This window comes from Coprinopsis cinerea (assembly GCF_000182895.1).
Source record: "Coprinopsis cinerea okayama7#130 chromosome 4 map unlocalized cont3.4, whole genome shotgun sequence".
Classification (NCBI taxonomy): Eukaryota; Fungi; Basidiomycota; class Agaricomycetes; order Agaricales; family Psathyrellaceae; genus Coprinopsis; species Coprinopsis cinerea.
In genome coordinates, this window is record NW_003307541.1 from 2,867,152 (window position 1) to 2,882,585 (window position 15,434).

The 15,434-nt window shown below is 52.4% G+C and overlaps 6 protein-coding genes across 6 annotated transcripts; all 6 read left to right on the forward strand.

Annotated features, from left to right (window-relative positions):
- Nucleotides 1–719: 719 nt before the first annotated feature.
- Nucleotides 720–3,461, forward strand: CC1G_06204 (hypothetical protein; the record flags this gene model as incomplete). The annotated part of the gene is made up of 3 exons (XM_001836565.1): nt 720–848; nt 908–2,794; nt 2,850–3,461. The coding sequence occupies 3 exons, from the start codon at nt 720–722 to the stop codon at nt 3,459–3,461; spliced, it is 2,628 nt and encodes an 875-aa protein (XP_001836617.1).
- Nucleotides 3,462–4,763: 1,302 nt separating this feature from the next.
- Nucleotides 4,764–6,438, forward strand: CC1G_14465 (hypothetical protein; the record flags this gene model as incomplete). The annotated part of the gene is made up of 3 exons (XM_002911421.1): nt 4,764–5,149; nt 5,209–6,157; nt 6,214–6,438. The coding sequence occupies 3 exons, from the start codon at nt 4,764–4,766 to the stop codon at nt 6,436–6,438; spliced, it is 1,560 nt and encodes a 519-aa protein (XP_002911467.1).
- Nucleotides 6,439–6,764: 326 nt separating this feature from the next.
- Nucleotides 6,765–7,308, forward strand: CC1G_14466 (hypothetical protein; the record flags this gene model as incomplete). The annotated part of the gene is made up of 2 exons (XM_002911422.1): nt 6,765–6,951; nt 7,004–7,308. 2 exons carry the CDS (start codon nt 6,765–6,767, stop codon nt 7,306–7,308), a joined length of 492 nt encoding a protein of 163 aa, XP_002911468.1.
- Nucleotides 7,309–7,578: 270 nt separating this feature from the next.
- On the forward strand, nt 7,579–8,340 carry CC1G_14467 (hypothetical protein; the record flags this gene model as incomplete). The annotated part of the gene is made up of 1 exon (XM_002911423.1): nt 7,579–8,340. The coding sequence occupies one exon, from the start codon at nt 7,579–7,581 to the stop codon at nt 8,338–8,340; it is 762 nt and encodes a 253-aa protein (XP_002911469.1).
- A 1,718-nt stretch (nt 8,341–10,058) lies between these two features.
- Nucleotides 10,059–12,691, forward strand: CC1G_06206 (hypothetical protein; the record flags this gene model as incomplete). Its single annotated transcript, XM_001836567.1, has 8 exons — nt 10,059–10,583; nt 10,644–10,948; nt 11,008–11,281; nt 11,359–11,966; nt 12,018–12,198; nt 12,257–12,333; nt 12,391–12,489; nt 12,559–12,691. The coding sequence occupies 8 exons, from the start codon at nt 10,059–10,061 to the stop codon at nt 12,689–12,691; spliced, it is 2,202 nt and encodes a 733-aa protein (XP_001836619.1).
- A 473-nt stretch (nt 12,692–13,164) lies between these two features.
- Nucleotides 13,165–15,043, forward strand: CC1G_06207 (hypothetical protein; the record flags this gene model as incomplete). The annotated part of the gene is made up of 2 exons (XM_001836568.2): nt 13,165–14,742; nt 14,921–15,043. 2 exons carry the CDS (start codon nt 13,165–13,167, stop codon nt 15,041–15,043), a joined length of 1,701 nt encoding a protein of 566 aa, XP_001836620.2.
- Between the last annotated feature and the right edge of the window lie 391 nt (nt 15,044–15,434).

A 15,434-nucleotide genomic window follows, 5' to 3' on the forward strand; every position in this document is an offset into this window, starting at 1 on the left:
TTCCCCACCTCCAGACTTCAGGACTAAGACCCTAGGAGACACTACCGTTCGACAGCGACTCCCGCCATTATGGAATATGACCACGTTCAGCTCGCAGGCATGCCAACCATGCATGCTGAGAGCCCCTAACTGTCCTGACGGTCGCTGAAGGCGATCCATAGACTCATCGATAAGCGCATAGGCATGGTGACATTCCTGCGCAGATCCCATTGGTACCTACTGCCGACTGGACTACGCATCGACTCTTCTGTTGCGAGGGGTTTCGAGGGTTTCTTGACGTTCTGAGGCTATTCGGGCGACGTGGCGTCGGGAGTGCTCCAGAGGTTCCTTACAGACGAAGGAAATTCATTCCGGCTGTCGCATTCGAATCCAGAAGGACTGCTGGCCACGGGAGCATCGCAATTCATCGCCAGGAACGCCTGGTAGTTATTGCCTTTCCGAGAAGAAGACAGCATAGCGGCACGTGACCAAAGTTGGATTTAGGGGAGCGCGTTCCACGGTGGCGACCTTTTCCCATCCCCCATCCTGCCTCTGGGCTTATATACCCCCAAAATCCCCCAACCGACCCATAAACCGTCCAGATAATGTAAGTCCTTTGATCCATCTTGTGTAGACGGCAACTGACCCCAGTTTTGAAGATTGGAAGGCCCCACGTTCACTACTACTAACGACTCTAATTTACAGGAAAACGTCACGACAAATCTCTCCTTTGCAACCGAATGGCTGCACCCACCCAACACTATCCCCCATGGCTGACGCCGTCGCAGGTTGTGGTGACGGACGCTGCCGGGGCGGTCTCCACTGAGACGACCATCGTATACTTGCCACTCACGTACTTGGGTCCCAGTGTAGGTTCAAGCTTCTGACAGTGGAGCTTCTGCTTGAAATCTAACTTAACGCTGTGCAGATACCCTTGGGAGACTTGTATACCTACGGTGGATCAACATGGCCCCCGACACTCGTCACTGGATTCCCTTCGACAACGGAAGCCACTTCCCCGACTGATTCCACAGCGATACCTCCAACAACAACTACACCCACCTCTGCGACACCCACTCCCACATTATCCGAATCAACAGAGCCAACTTTGGTACCACCCACCGCCACGTCTATTTCCACCTCATCCGTAACATCCGGCACCCCGTCAGAAACGCCGACAGATGTCTCGCCCACCGGCGGTCTCAACAGGGGACAACTGGTTGGAGTTATTGTCGCAAGCATCCTAGGCCTCATCTTTTTGTTCGTTTTCCTCTTGGCCATGTGGCTCTGGTGCAAAGGCCGAAGGAATCGGCGTTCTTCGCAGTTCTACTCAGTCACGCCAATCGAAGAGGACTACTACATCGTTGGAGAGGAGAGTCGCACACCCGGAGAAGGTTCACCACGTCACAGCGGTGAGGAAGCTGATCCTTTCCTTCAAGCGAGATCCAATCGCCCCATGGAAGAGGTCAGCACAGAAATGGGTTCCCGCCCCGCCGTTCCCCGTGTCCCCGTTCCCAACACTAGTCTTTCGTCTTCCGGTTCCTCCTCCACCAACGGCTCCGGCTATGGTACATTGCTTGAGAGACCTACACTCGGCATATTACCTCCGATGTCAGAAGAAGGCGAATTCGGTCCGGGTCGTTATCAACTGACGCCAGACGAGATGCGCCGGTTGGAGAACGAATCTGTCCTGCCTCGAGAGGAAGAAGAGTACACTGGCGCCTACGCCATCGCCCAAGACCCCGCTCTTGCTCCGCCTCGGCTAATCGACCCTGACAACACTTTTGGCGCACACGACGATATTCCTCGCCTGCCACCTCAAGTCCAACACCGTGCGCGGGAGTCCGTTGCCTCCAACCCGTCCCTTGGTGACTCCGAGGATGCTGCGTTACTCACAGCCAGACGAGTTCGAGTTGAAGGAATGTCCCAGCCAGGGCTGACTGAGGGTGCAGGTTATACTCGGAGTGGATTCCTGGACGCCATTGGATTGTCAAACCTCACTGACCTCGCCAGGATGAGTTGGTTCACTTCCGTTAATTCACCCACCTCTTCTGCACGCAACTCGGGCAATTCGGCACGCTTCCATGCAGTCCCTTCATCGGATAATGACGTCGAAACTGGCCGCGGCCAACTCCGTCCTGCAGACAGCTTTGGACGGGTCCGGGACGGCCTTATTCTATTTGGTACAGATGGCGATCGTCCTTCGTCGCATCTGAGCTCAACCTCGGCTTCCGGCAATACCATCTGGCACGACGCTCATTCATCCCTTCCCGGGACACCCCAGTTGGCAATGCCTCCCCGGGCAATCACTCCTGCAGACGTGCGCTTCACCGAGCAAGATTGGCTCTCCGGCTTGGCCCTTCCAACTCGTCCACCTCCACCGGCCTACGAAGATCCCTTCCATGACAACAACTCCCGCACTCAGTCACCATCGCTCCCGGCTGATGTCGACCCATTGGATCTTCCAGCTCCTACCGCCCTGTCGCACTTTGCCTCCACCTCTTCGATGCCCGATACCGGCACCGTCAGCAGCGTTGGCCTGTCGAAGTACCCAGTTCCTCCTGGTTTGGAGTACGTTGCCAAAGGCAAGAGCTGGTCACAGGACGGTTCGCTGAGCGGTGCGTCCTCTACCGGATTCGATTCAGTCACCCATCGTGTCCGCTTGAGCGAGATTTCGGAGCATGGTACACCGGCCACCTATGACATGCTTGAGGATCAACCTCCCAATGCGCAAGAAACCTGGCGTTCTTTGGCTTCCTCTCATCATACGGGAGGTGGATTCGGTGAGCTCACCAGGAGGACTACGTTCGGCTTGGTAAGTGCCATTGCATTCGTTATGCGTTATTCCCTTGTACTGAAATTCTCTTCAGCCTCAGCTCACGCATCCGACTGGCCTTATTCCATCAGAGCAAGGTTCCTTGCACTCCATGCGGTCGCACATCAACCCTCCTTCGCTCCGGTCCACAGGTTCAGCACCAGCATCCCGCCACGAGTTGGAAGGGTCTCTCAGCTCCAATTCCTCTCGTCCATCCGCACACGGCTCGACAAGGTCTGCTGGTAGTGCAATGAGCTCCATCGGCCAATCCCTGGTGCGAGCAGGCAGCATCATCACTGATGGACGCCGCCGCTTCGATTCTTCGGCACCACCCCACTCTCCGTTTGGCAACCGTGGTTTCCAGACACCACCGCGGGCTGCTACGCCCGGTGGAGTAGGAATTTTCAAGCATGGCGAAGTCCCAACCATCGATGGATCTAACCCCTCGCCCAATCTTGAAATTCCTCCTGTCCACAAGAGTCCCGGCAGCGATCGTGCAAGTACAATCCGAACGGTGACCTCAGGTTCAACCGCCGTTCCTGATGGACGGGAGAGGACCTTGTCCACCAGGACGTATGGTGCCTCGAGCAGCATTGGCGAGGCTTCGGAAGAACCTTTGCCACTATCCACTCCGGCGCTTTCAAAAGATTGGACCCCTGCGCACTAGGCGGGCCCAACTCCCATTGTCGTCGCTGCATTGTTAGAATGCAGGATGACGCCTGTCTCCCACTCATCGATCCCTTGAGGGGATAGCCGCAGTGCGGGAGTTGTGGTGTGTGGTCTTAATCTTTATCTCAAAACCGTCGTAAACCGCTGCTTGATGTGCGCCTGTTTCGTTCATGGACATGGGCTCAGCCTGGACCTTTTTCTTGCTCTGACTGCTTACCCTTGGGACACTGACTATCCAACACTCTGATGAGATGTTATAACTGCGGGCATGTTTTATTCCGCTTGGGCAGTCTCTCCCGACTGACTGCTCGCCTTTGACATGATTTAGGATGGGGGTCCTTTATATCGTGTTTTGCGATGCGTCCGTCGGAGACTTCCACTGCACATGCGTTCTCTGCCACTATTTATGCCTGCCTGATGACCTGGAATTTAGACGACCATTTACGACGAGCTCTCTTTATAACTTCTGTCTTTTTTGTATTGTTTATCACCCTTCTTTTTTAGTTTACGACCTTTTATGACCCTCCCCTCTCCTCCCGAATCTGCGATACCTCTTCCTCCTCAACCGATCGTGATGACCCCTCTTCCTCTACCTCGTCTGTGCATTAGTTCCCTTTGCTTCGTTTACATACTTTGCATAGCATGCTCTCGTGTTCCCGTAGCTAGTTTTCGTTTGCAATGCATTGTGTTTGCTTTCTCTGTGGATGTTCGGACTCCTGTGATGACCAGAGAGGGTGGGATCAAAGTATTCTCACCCTAAACTGCGATTCGGATAAGTATAGTTCAACCTTTCGCGGCTTCTTGCTCCCATACCGCCATACGCACGCGCCAACCATCTTCACCTTCAATTCCTCAGCCACTGGACAACAGTCAGCGATGATTTGTCGCCACCTATCAGCAAATGCGAAATCGACCAGATTTGTGGATAATAACCCCGATGGTGGGCGCCGGCTTGAACGACTGCGGTAGCTCTGCCTCTGGAGGACAAACCCACGAATAACGGCGAGTAGAGCGAGATGAAGGTCTTTCGGAGAAGGCGCCTTTTGTCAGTTCTTCTCCCTGCTGCCGCGGTCCTCGCGAGCGTTGCGCAGATACCTCTCCAAGTGAACGAAAGGACGTCATGGAGAGAAGATTCTCTACCCTGGAAGTTCGACCACGGTCTCTGGCAAACGCAGACGAGGAGTAACCTTGTCTTTGACGGGGTGAGCTCTTTGCTCCAGCAATGGGGGAATACACGGTATCGTAACGGTGAGTCTCTTCCCTCAAATTGCTCCCCAATCCAACGGCGGCTAATACCACGATGCATGCAGGCCTCAACATCGTTCCTGCAACAATTCCAATTGGCACCCTGTTCTACCACGGAACTTGGAAAGAAGAAGCACCCTCTGGACCTGAATGGGTGGCTACCGACCCTGAACACGCGTACCTCTTTTGTCGGGAGATGCAAGACGACCAAGGATGCTGGATGCTCACTTTTGCTGTTACACGGCCCTTGAAGGTTCTGTACTTTGATGGGAGCAGTGCAGCGAAGATGCCCGGCGCTATGGACTCGCAGGATCTGATCGTGTGGGGAGAGGTCAAGGACGAATTCCTCAGGTTGTTCGATGAGAAGTCGAGGATTGAGGGACTTTGTGAGTGGGGAAGGAAGTATGGCCTAGATGGGTTTTTGAGGATGGAGCCGGATTTGTGAGTTCCTTTCTTTTGCCCTTTGGTGGTTTACTTGGGCTTATTGGAGGTCCCTTTAGCGAAGTGATGGTCTGCGACTTTACTGATGCCCTTCAAGTCGCGTCTGCTTCTAACCTCATACCTGGATGGCGATTCCCTAAAACCAAGGACCCCAAACCTCCCCCAAGACCGAGATTCGACTACAACAGTTTCCGCGTCATCGAGGCCGGCCACTGGCACAACCATTTCCCTGGGGAGACAAGGGTACAGCTAGACGTGTCCCGTTTAATCTCGTTCTACGACCGCGATTTGTTCCCCAGTTTGGCGACGCGTCTCGACTCTGCACCGGCGAATAGATGGGGCCATCGAGTGGGGAACTTGACGGAGGCAGAGTTGAAGACGTTGTTCTCGAGGTTGGACGAGGTGCTCGCTGGGGAGCCGCGGGGAAGTGGGGTGGATTGGACGAGCAACTACAGGGTCGTGCTTCACCGCTATGCTGACCGACTCGAAGTCGTGACGTATCTGGTGAATGACACCGTTTATGAAACCACGATGTCGTTTAGGGAGCGACGCACGAAGGTGCTGGAAGACACGCATGAGTATATTGAGAGCATGCTCGCTCCGTATATTCTCAATGGCGTTGGACCTGGGAGAGATGCGAGGCAGAGGATTTCGCCCCACGAACACAAGTCGCGCTCCTGGGCCCTCCCGGTTTGGAAAAAGTGCGCTACTACTCACACCAAGGGCATCTCACCTTCCTCACTGAACCGTTCGGAGAGACTATTGCATCGAACTGTCAACGAAGTCTTGTACGAGATATGCAGGGTCATTGTGGGGATTTGGGCTGAGGGAGTGGAGGACTTGGGTCTTGGAAAGACCGTTGGAGGCCTTGAAGGACCAACGCTCGACGAATACGACACGCAGGAATTGGAAACTATAAGGTCTAAATGGCGGAGACAGGTCGTCACCTTGGTGAATTGGTTAGATTGGAGTGTTTGGGTCAAGTGCCATCCTGCATGTAGTTTCGAGGTACGGAAGTTCTGTGAACCCATTCCGGACTTGTGGCTGACTGTTTGTGTTTTCAGGAAACGTGTTATCTCCGGACATGGCCATGGCTTCCGAGGTTGAACTTCCCTGCACCACCACCGAAGAATGACTCTGATCACGAGCACCATGATCTGAGATCTGCAGTCTGGGGTGAGCTACGAGAGGAGTGGCGGGCTTATGCAGACGGGGAGGCGCCTGATGACGAGGACGAGAGGGTCCTACCGAAATGTATTCGACGAATAGAACCCCTAGAAGCACCATGACGGCGATGCGTATTCTCCCGTGTATCTCTATTTACTTGAAAGACTGTTCGCCATTCCAAGAGCCATAACGGGCTCTGAAAAGTTCTTGCCTGACGATGAGGACGGCTTTATGTGAGGGAAAAGCCTCCGATTTCTATTGTGGGCGTCCTCGACCGACACTTGTGGGTGCCGTTCCCCTTTCTCTTTCTGCAACCACCACTATCCATTTACCTTGTGAGCCATAATCTGCACGTCTTAACCCTGAGTCTCGTGTCCCGTCATCAGGGAAGATGCGGAAGACACCAGGAACGCCCACCGAATCACATCTAGGGCGCCTATTCTGTTGGATGACCCTCGCGAACTCCCTTGCGCTCGTCGGAGCCTCACAAGTCCCCCTATCTCACCACCACGCGACCTCCAGCCATTCTACCAGCTGGAGATTTGACGAACCTTTGAGGAATACGACAAGTAACTTTGTCTTCGAAAGTGTTAGCTCGTTGCTTCAGCAGTGGGGCAATACTCGATATCGCCATGGTGCGTTCCTATGCATCCTGTATCTGAATAAACTCTAAGCATTTCCTTTCAGGTCACAACATAGTACCAGGCACCATCCCAATTGGAACCTTGCTTTACCATGGAACATGGTTCAACGGTCGCACAGTGCCTTCCACCCCAGAGTGGGTTGCAACGGACCCAGAGCACTCGCATGTCTTCTGCAGGGAACTCGTGGACGGAGAAGGGTGCTGGATGCTGACACTTGCAGTAACGCGCCCGTTGAAGGTGCTTTACTTCGATGGGAGCAGCGCCGCTATGAGCTATGGGTGTATGGACACGCAGGACTTGATTGTTTGGGGAGAAGTTCGGGACGATGAGAGGGTAGAGGGTGTTTGATGATCATGGGCGGATTAGGTTCTTCTGCGAGTGGGGGAAGAAGTATGGGTTGGATGGATTTTTGAGGATGCAGCCTGATTTGTGAGTTTTCTTTCTTAGTTTCTCTTTGGTGTTTATGGCTGACAGCGCAAAAGCGAGATGATGCTTTGCGACTTCAATGACGGCGTCGAAGTGGTTTCGTTTTCGAATCTCCTCCCGCCGTGGCCGGAAACTGATGGAGACGAACCACCGGACCCTAAAGGACCCCCAAACCTGTTCCCCATCTATAGGATGCTTGAAGTTGGGAAATGGCACGACCGTTTCCCTGGAGAAACCAGAGCCCAACTGGACCTGTCCCGGCTGATTTCCTTCTACGACTCGGAGCTCTTCCCAAGTCTCCGGAATTCGCAACTGGGAAAAGAGCGTTGGGAGCACCGAGTGGGAAATGTTACCAAAGCGGAGAGGGAGGCGTTAATGGAGAGGATAGATGAGGTTCTGCAGGATTTGGACGTTGCGGATAAGGGGAGTGGGGTCGATTGGATCAGCAACTTTAGGGTGGTCATCCATCGCTATGCTGAAAGGTTGGAGGTTTTGCAGTACATGCTCAACTCGACCGACTCTTCGACGACACAAACGACAAAGATGACCTTGAAGGATGTCCACGATTATGTGTCGAGCATGCATGCCACGTACATCTTGAACGGAGTCCGACCTTCGAGTGGTGCCACTGGCTTGACGTGGGCGACGCCGGTTTTCAAGGCGTGCGCGGAAACTCATACCAAGGGAATACCGGTATCGAGGCTGACCTCGTCGGAGAAGGTTCTCGTCAAGGCAGTCAGCGAGGTTCTTTACGAGATTTGTCGGGTTACAGTCGGAATCTGGGCCGAGGGGGTTGACATGGGTTTGGATCGGGACGAGGCGTCTAGTCACCCGCTTCAAAGAGTTTCAGAGAAGTGGAAAGAGAGTCTGGATAGTCTGATGGTCTGGTTGGACTGGAGCGTGTGGGCGAAATGTCGCCCTGCTTGTCACTTTGAGGTATGTCTTTCAACATAGTTGGATTCGATTAAGGATGTATTTGAGCTCATTTGATTCCAAAATGTAGGAGACTTGCTACCTACCGACATGGCCATTTTTACATGGTGGCATGCTGTCGTTCCCTCCAAAACCAAGCCGTCCTAAATGGAACGCGTCTACACGGAGAACATCGGCTGTTATCAAAAAAGTCGCCTTAAGGGCAAGTGGTGATGAAGACGAAGAGGAGGACGAGATGTTTTGGAAGAGGCCAACACCGAGATGCATGCGTCGCGTTCAGCCTTTACAAATGCCCTAGTTGAAGGTATACATCGCACCGCTGCTGCGTCCTAACGAATACACTCATTTTGAATTTGGGCGCTTACTACCCTTTAGGCGCTGCCCGCGGGGTGATGGTTTCTCACACGTTTGCAATTCACGCATTTTTTGATAGACGGAAATTGAGAAATCGCCTCTGATCAGAGCCGTCGTGACTCGAAGCCCTCACAGAGCGACGGGGCACCAAAGCACTGTCGACATAGTACGCGGTCAAGTGTGGACTTCGAGGTTGAAAGACTTGCAAGCGTGACGCTAGAAGGTTTTTAAAAATACTATTACTTATGTGACCTTTTTAACCCTGTTTACCAACCATAACACTAATCATTGATAGTACTCAGCATGCAGCATGACTCTCTCGGACAGGAACCGGTGGACTATGAGTTATATGCGCGCGGGGGGCAAGTTCCCTGGTGTCCTCCGGTGAACATCGGTGGACGCTGGGGTTCGGTGTTTGTCACTATTTGCCAACGACCTCCGTTGGACCGGTGTGGGAACGCCCTGGAGGCCGCTGAACACCTCTCACCTCGAGCGCCGGCCCCCACTGACCTCCACCGTACTCCTCGGTGGTCGCTGGATGCCGCCGACCTCCACTGGAACGTGGGGTCAAGCTCACTGAATCTCGCCGGAAGGGGACTTTTGTTAAATCACATCTTTTCTCTAGTTCTAGCCACGAACATTTGTCTCAGTCTGTATCTTGATCCTTAAAACTTTGCAGGATACCAATTAAGTTTACCTTTATATCGTTGATTGGAATAGCGCTTCTCAGAAGATATGAAGTTGGAACGACACCATTGCGGCCAGAAGAAGGGGCGCGCACAACTAAATAGGCGCCCAAGGCTGTGTCTACTCAAAGGTGGCATTCGGAACCCATAAAACTTGTATCCTTCACTATTGACATTACAAATACACTTGTAATTATGCCGCTTGGAGGGGTACATACATGGTTTATTAAAAGCTCGAAGCGAAGGACCCCTGGCGATTGGTGGGGGTCACTGGATTCCACTGGGGGTGATACCATTAAGCGGGACGAAATCCATCGATCATGGCCCTTCGACCGCTGTCGTTCACGGGGGTCCGCTGGAAATTGCTATGGACATCAACGTTCACTGGACACCGGTGAACTCTGTGCCAGTTCCAACGGGGTTCACCGACCGTCGCTGGAAATTGTGGTGAGTTTTGGTGGAGTTCGGCAGGGGATGCCGGCCGTGGCTGGGCTTGCCCACGCCGCGCTTATTACAGTGGACTATCCGGCCTGCCGGCTTGTGCGGCATCAGCGTTCCCACGAAATCGGCAACCGCCATTCGAACCGCGTTTGCGACTCCGCGGATTGGTCTTCTTCAACAGTCAAGTTCCTGTTCTTATTTCTTCACCACCAATCCTTTTCTTCCGCATACATCCAAGTCTGAGCCTTTATTCATTTAATGCCTAGCGTCTCATCCCAACTTCCCGACGAAATCATCAAAGAGATTCTCACTCCTGCTCTTCACGTCCCTGACGCGTCCTTTGCGAGCAGCGCATGGGTCTCGCCGTTCGCGGAATACCAACTGACGTCGTCGACCGTTCTTGCTGTATGCAAGAGTTGGCTGCGTGTGGCGACGCCACTACTCTACGAAACGGTGATACTGAGATCCAAGGCTCAAGCCCAGGCGTTAGCTGCCACCTTGAAGAAGAATCCGCAGCTCGGCCTTTTCGTCAAAAAGATACGCCTAGAAGGAGGCTACGGGAACTCTGTCTACGACATACTGAAAAGGTGCTCCGACGTCGTGGACCTGTGGATTACGACTTCTCTCCATGCAACGGAGAGCGTTGGCGGTTATGCGAGAGGTTTCCAACTAATCAACCCGCGCCGACTCATTCTCAAGGACGTGTCTTATCCGCGGCTAGCAATTATCAGGCAGCTGCATGGAATTTTGCTGGATGTGATGAGAACTAAATGGAAGAAGCTGGTCGGTTATTCCCACCTCATTTTGCGTGTTTCTCGTCCTAATTTCTAAACTCCTCTCCAGGATATATTTCATTGGTCTGGCGGGCATGGATTCGAAGACTCGTTTTTGAAAGCCGTGGCATCCTCGAAGGTCCCCACAGTATGCTTTGAAGAAGACATACTGAGGTATTCGGCCTCCATTCTGCCTCAACTTTCCAAAATTCCGACTTTGGAATCCATCACCATCCACACCAAACGAGAGAAACCTGAGTTCGACTCTCCGCCACCGGTTGACGACTTCCCATTTTATTTCTTTGATGAACATCGAGAACTAAACTCGGTCCTTAAATCAGACAGGGATCTTTACAACAAAGTCACTTTCGTTGAGTAAGACTCACAACCTTAGTCTGTCTGGTGCACGCTGACGAGGACAATGATTACTCCAGTCCCGATCCAACCCCCCGACTATCGGCAAGCCAAGGCGTCCGGACTTCCGCGAAGAAGGACGTTGCTTTTTCCGCCCCCCTCAATCCGGACTTTCGTCCATTGTCTCGTGCCTCTGATGCAGATAGGAAGCGCATCTGGACAGAAATCATTCGTCACGCTGTTGACATGGCCGAAACCTCTGGGATTACTGGCTGGACATTAGGAATCAAACGTCAATACGCCAAGTTGGAGGAATTGCATGGTTTGCAGAAATTGAGAGCGCGGATGACTCTTGTATCAAAAGGAATTTTACGTGAGACCGGTGCTGTTCTTCAGGATTTGGCCATGGAAACTCATCATTTCTTTTCCAGGCGTTGACACTCCAGTTTCTCTATGCCGCTCCCATTGTCAAAAGTGCGGAACAACTGGAGATTCTGATAAACTCTCGCCACAGAGGTCTCATTCGTTTCCTGAATCTCTATGGAGGGATGCTTCAGAGGAATGGTGGATCTGGAGGCCTCCTGAACGAGCTGTTGGTTCGAAGCTGTGCGGGTCTAGTAACGGTCTCCTCCTTGCAGTCTCCTTTTGTAGATGCTGGGGACGACGTGGACGCGTTCTTTAGGACATTCCAGTCTTATGCACCGAGCCATAGTCACCGATCGACGCTGGCCCTCAACGCCTCCACTTTACGCTCCCTCGCCTCCAGGTCGTCCAAGACATTGAATCATCTGCACGCTCATGTTAACATGTCCAACTACGACAAGGTCGCCGACATCCTCCAAACCTACGCGGCTTTTGAAAACCTGGTCTCTCTTGAGATCAACCATGCAAGCGACTCCTCATATGGTCGCACAGCGGAGTCAACCCCCCCTGTGCCTTTGCTCCCACGTCTCGCCTTCCAGCGGCTGGAGTGTTTGGCAGTAGGGAATCCGGACTCAAATCTTCCAGCAACATTCCTTCAAGCCTTGACACAAATAGAGTGCGTCACCATTCCCGATATCCGAGGTTTAATCCGATCTGACTTCTGCAGACTTCCTTCACTTCGCCGTTTCGATACTCTTGACAACAAAATGTCTCCAAACATCGTGTCCTTCCTCAACACACATGGAAAGAAACTGACCGAGATTTACATTTCTCCTTTTACTACCCTTTTTATCACTTGCCCTAACGTGATTGTCTGGACCCTTCCCCGACCAGCAACGTCGCGTCAGGTAATCTAAGCCGCCGTTGTACTGGTTGATCGGTTATGCTTACCCTTCTTTGAATTAGATCCCCGACTTCCAATGTCTCCAAAGTTCCCCTCATCAGTCACCAGCGCTGACCACAATAATGTTTTATCACTCCGAGTACGCACCTTTTGGCGAAAATCGCAGCGCCATACCTAACCCATTTCCGCACGGCAGACCCCGAGTTATCGGGGCTATTGCAGAAATTGATTTGTCACCTTTCAAAGAATTGCGGAAGGTGCAAGCGGCGGGTCCCTTGGTTTGGCCCAAGACGCAGTGAGTCCCGGGACTTCTTTTCCATCGATGATTTTTTGACAATCGGTTACCTCCTCGTCATCTCGCTAGGCGCGAGATTGAGGGCAGTAGTTGGGTCATCGCAGCAGAGGCTTTGACTGAGCGATGGCCGAATGTCAAGGTCTTCAACCATTCCGGCACGCCATGGACCCCGAGGTTGAAGGTGGTCAAAAGGAAGAAGTAGAAGGTCCCTCGGGCTGGCATTGCTCCCCCTCAGTCTCCATTCCAAAATTGGACCATGGTCATCCCAGAATCGAATAGTATCGAGTATTTTATAGTCCCGCGAATGGTTCGTGTTCGTTCTGATGTAAGGATGGCCTTACACGATCACGTGTGCAGACCTCATTCACCACGCCGGGCCATCCACATTCACTTAACAACTTACTTTCATCTCGCTGTACGTGTACACGTCGAACTCCTCTATAGACTCGATTCATACGCATCTACGAGCTCTGTGAGTGTTTTCTGTTCTCCTGTTTCCCTAGGAGAACAGGTTTCCACTTTTTTTTGCGTATCTTCATACGAGTCTATCACGCCAATAGTTGGGCGTGTGTTGGCGCATATCGCGCGTTGTAATAGGACGGTAGCTTGGCTACAAAACGACGATTGACGATGACGAACGTCCTCGAATTGCGAGGAAAGACACTCGAACGAACGATGCCTGCCCGCAAGGCACGCAAACCCAGAACGAACACTACGACGGTGGTAACAGACTCGCCTAGGCGAGCTTCTCAAACCACGACTACTGACGATGAATCGGTTGCGAGTGCAGACTTGCTCAAGGCATGTGGGCTAATCCCCGCCGTTGAGGGCGAGATCTCGCTCTGCACCGAAATTGATGACGACGACGAGATGCTACCAGAATTGTCTTCCATTTTTGACGACTCTTCCGACGAGAGTGACGATGATTCTTTTGACGCCACCCCGCCCTTGATTGTCCGCTCTTACGTTGATTTCGATAACTGGGGTGCTAACAACGACACTTCAGAAAACGCTACGATGTCTTATCACACTCGAATGGCCACGATCAAGGACAACGGCAAACATTTCCCCACTCTCACCGCGGGGAAGTGTACCGTCGACCTGCTCCACCGATTCCACACTGCTTGCGAAAACAAAGCTTATCAGAAAGGCTTGGAGGACAACAAGGTCGTCAAACACTTGTTCGGTTGTTTCGAAGACCACCGGGTCATTACGTGGATCGGCGCTAATCGCGACACCCTCGCCGCCGGCAATATCAACGAATTCATGAAGCAATTGAAGGAACTTTTGTTGGAACGCGACTGGGCCACCGAGTGGAAGAGGAAGGTTTCTAATAGGCGCCAGAAAGAAGGCGAGTCGTTCGAAGATTTTGCCAATGAGGTCATCTACTGGAACAGTCTTCTCCGGGGCACCGACAAGCTCCGTGACAACGAACGCCTCAAGGATCTACTCTTCGCCAACTGTCTTGACGACATCTCCGACGATTACCAGAACTCCGAAATTCCGGAACAGTTCGAGAATGCCAACTTCGACGAGATCGCCGTTTTCAACGAGTGGGTTCGAAAGGTCATCGGCATCGATAAGAAAATTGCTCGACTTCGTGCTCTCTCTAAGAAGCTCATCGACGCGGAGAGGGCTGCGAAGAGACCTCGTACCAACACCGCCGGCGGACCTACGGATAGCAACAACTCGGGACGTCGCGCCGACTGGATTCCCAACCTCACCGAAGACGAAAAAGACATCCTTGGGAGGCATGGCGGTTGTTTCAAGTGTCGACAATTCTACGCTGGTCATCGATGGGCCACTTGCCCTAACGGTTATCCGACCCTGAAGAACTACAAGAAGATCACCGCCGAGATGGCTGCCGACGCCAAGAAAAAGCGTGACAACGCCACCACTAATGCTTCCGCCTCCAAGGGCAAGGCCGTCGCCGCCGTACTCCCCTCCGAGGACATCGTGTACGAAGATTCGTCTTCAGAGGAATCTGCCGAGGCCAACTCCTCTGGCGAGATTTTGGAGGAGAACGATGATGAACAAGAGGATGACGTGAGTGATCCCTTCATCTCTGCACACTTATTATGGAAGGCTTGCATGGCTGGTACCTCTGATTTTCCGGAGGACGTACTGACGATGTTCGACACCGGTTGCCACACAGTCTTAATGGATTCCAAAGTAGCCGATAAGCATGGTCTGAAGCGATACCCCCTCAAAAACGCCCTCCCGGTTAACCCCTTTTTCATAGGGGGGAAGAGTGTAAGGATGGCCTTACACGATCACGTGTGCAGACCTCATTCACCACGCCGGGCCATCCACATTCACTTAACAACTTACTTTCATCTCGCTGTACGTGTACACGTCGAACTCCTCTATAGACTCGATTCATACGCATCTACGAGCTCTGTGAGTGTTTTCTGTTCTCCTGTTTCCCTAGGAGAACAGGTTTCCATCTGACTTGTTCTGGAAAATGTCAATCATGGTCTCGTGCTCAATCAAAGAAGGATGGTTTTCTTGCGGTCTTGCGAATCCCGCTGCTTCACTGCCATCCGGTGCGTAGTTACCTTCATAGTCGCACACCTCGGGAAAGACTTCTCGTTGTCGATGGACGAGGGCGGACCCAGTTCCTGTGGACCTACAGCCCATCAATCATCTCGTGGTTCAGGGAGCTTCTGAAGCTGCATCATTGGGGTACAGTATTCATTCAGTACAAAGTTCAAACGTACGATACAGATGTACGAGGCTATCCGATTTTGTGGGGATACACCTGAATTTAGGCTCTGATATGGGGGATGGCACTGATTTAGTAGTGTAGCCTGTATTACGTCCGATCGAAGTCACAAATGCCATTCAATCATCTGTTAGTAAATAGCCCAAACACTATATTAGTATATATGTATAGGTGGCCTTCCTTCCTTTCGTCGCCCCTACCGCAGCCTGCCGCCTCTATA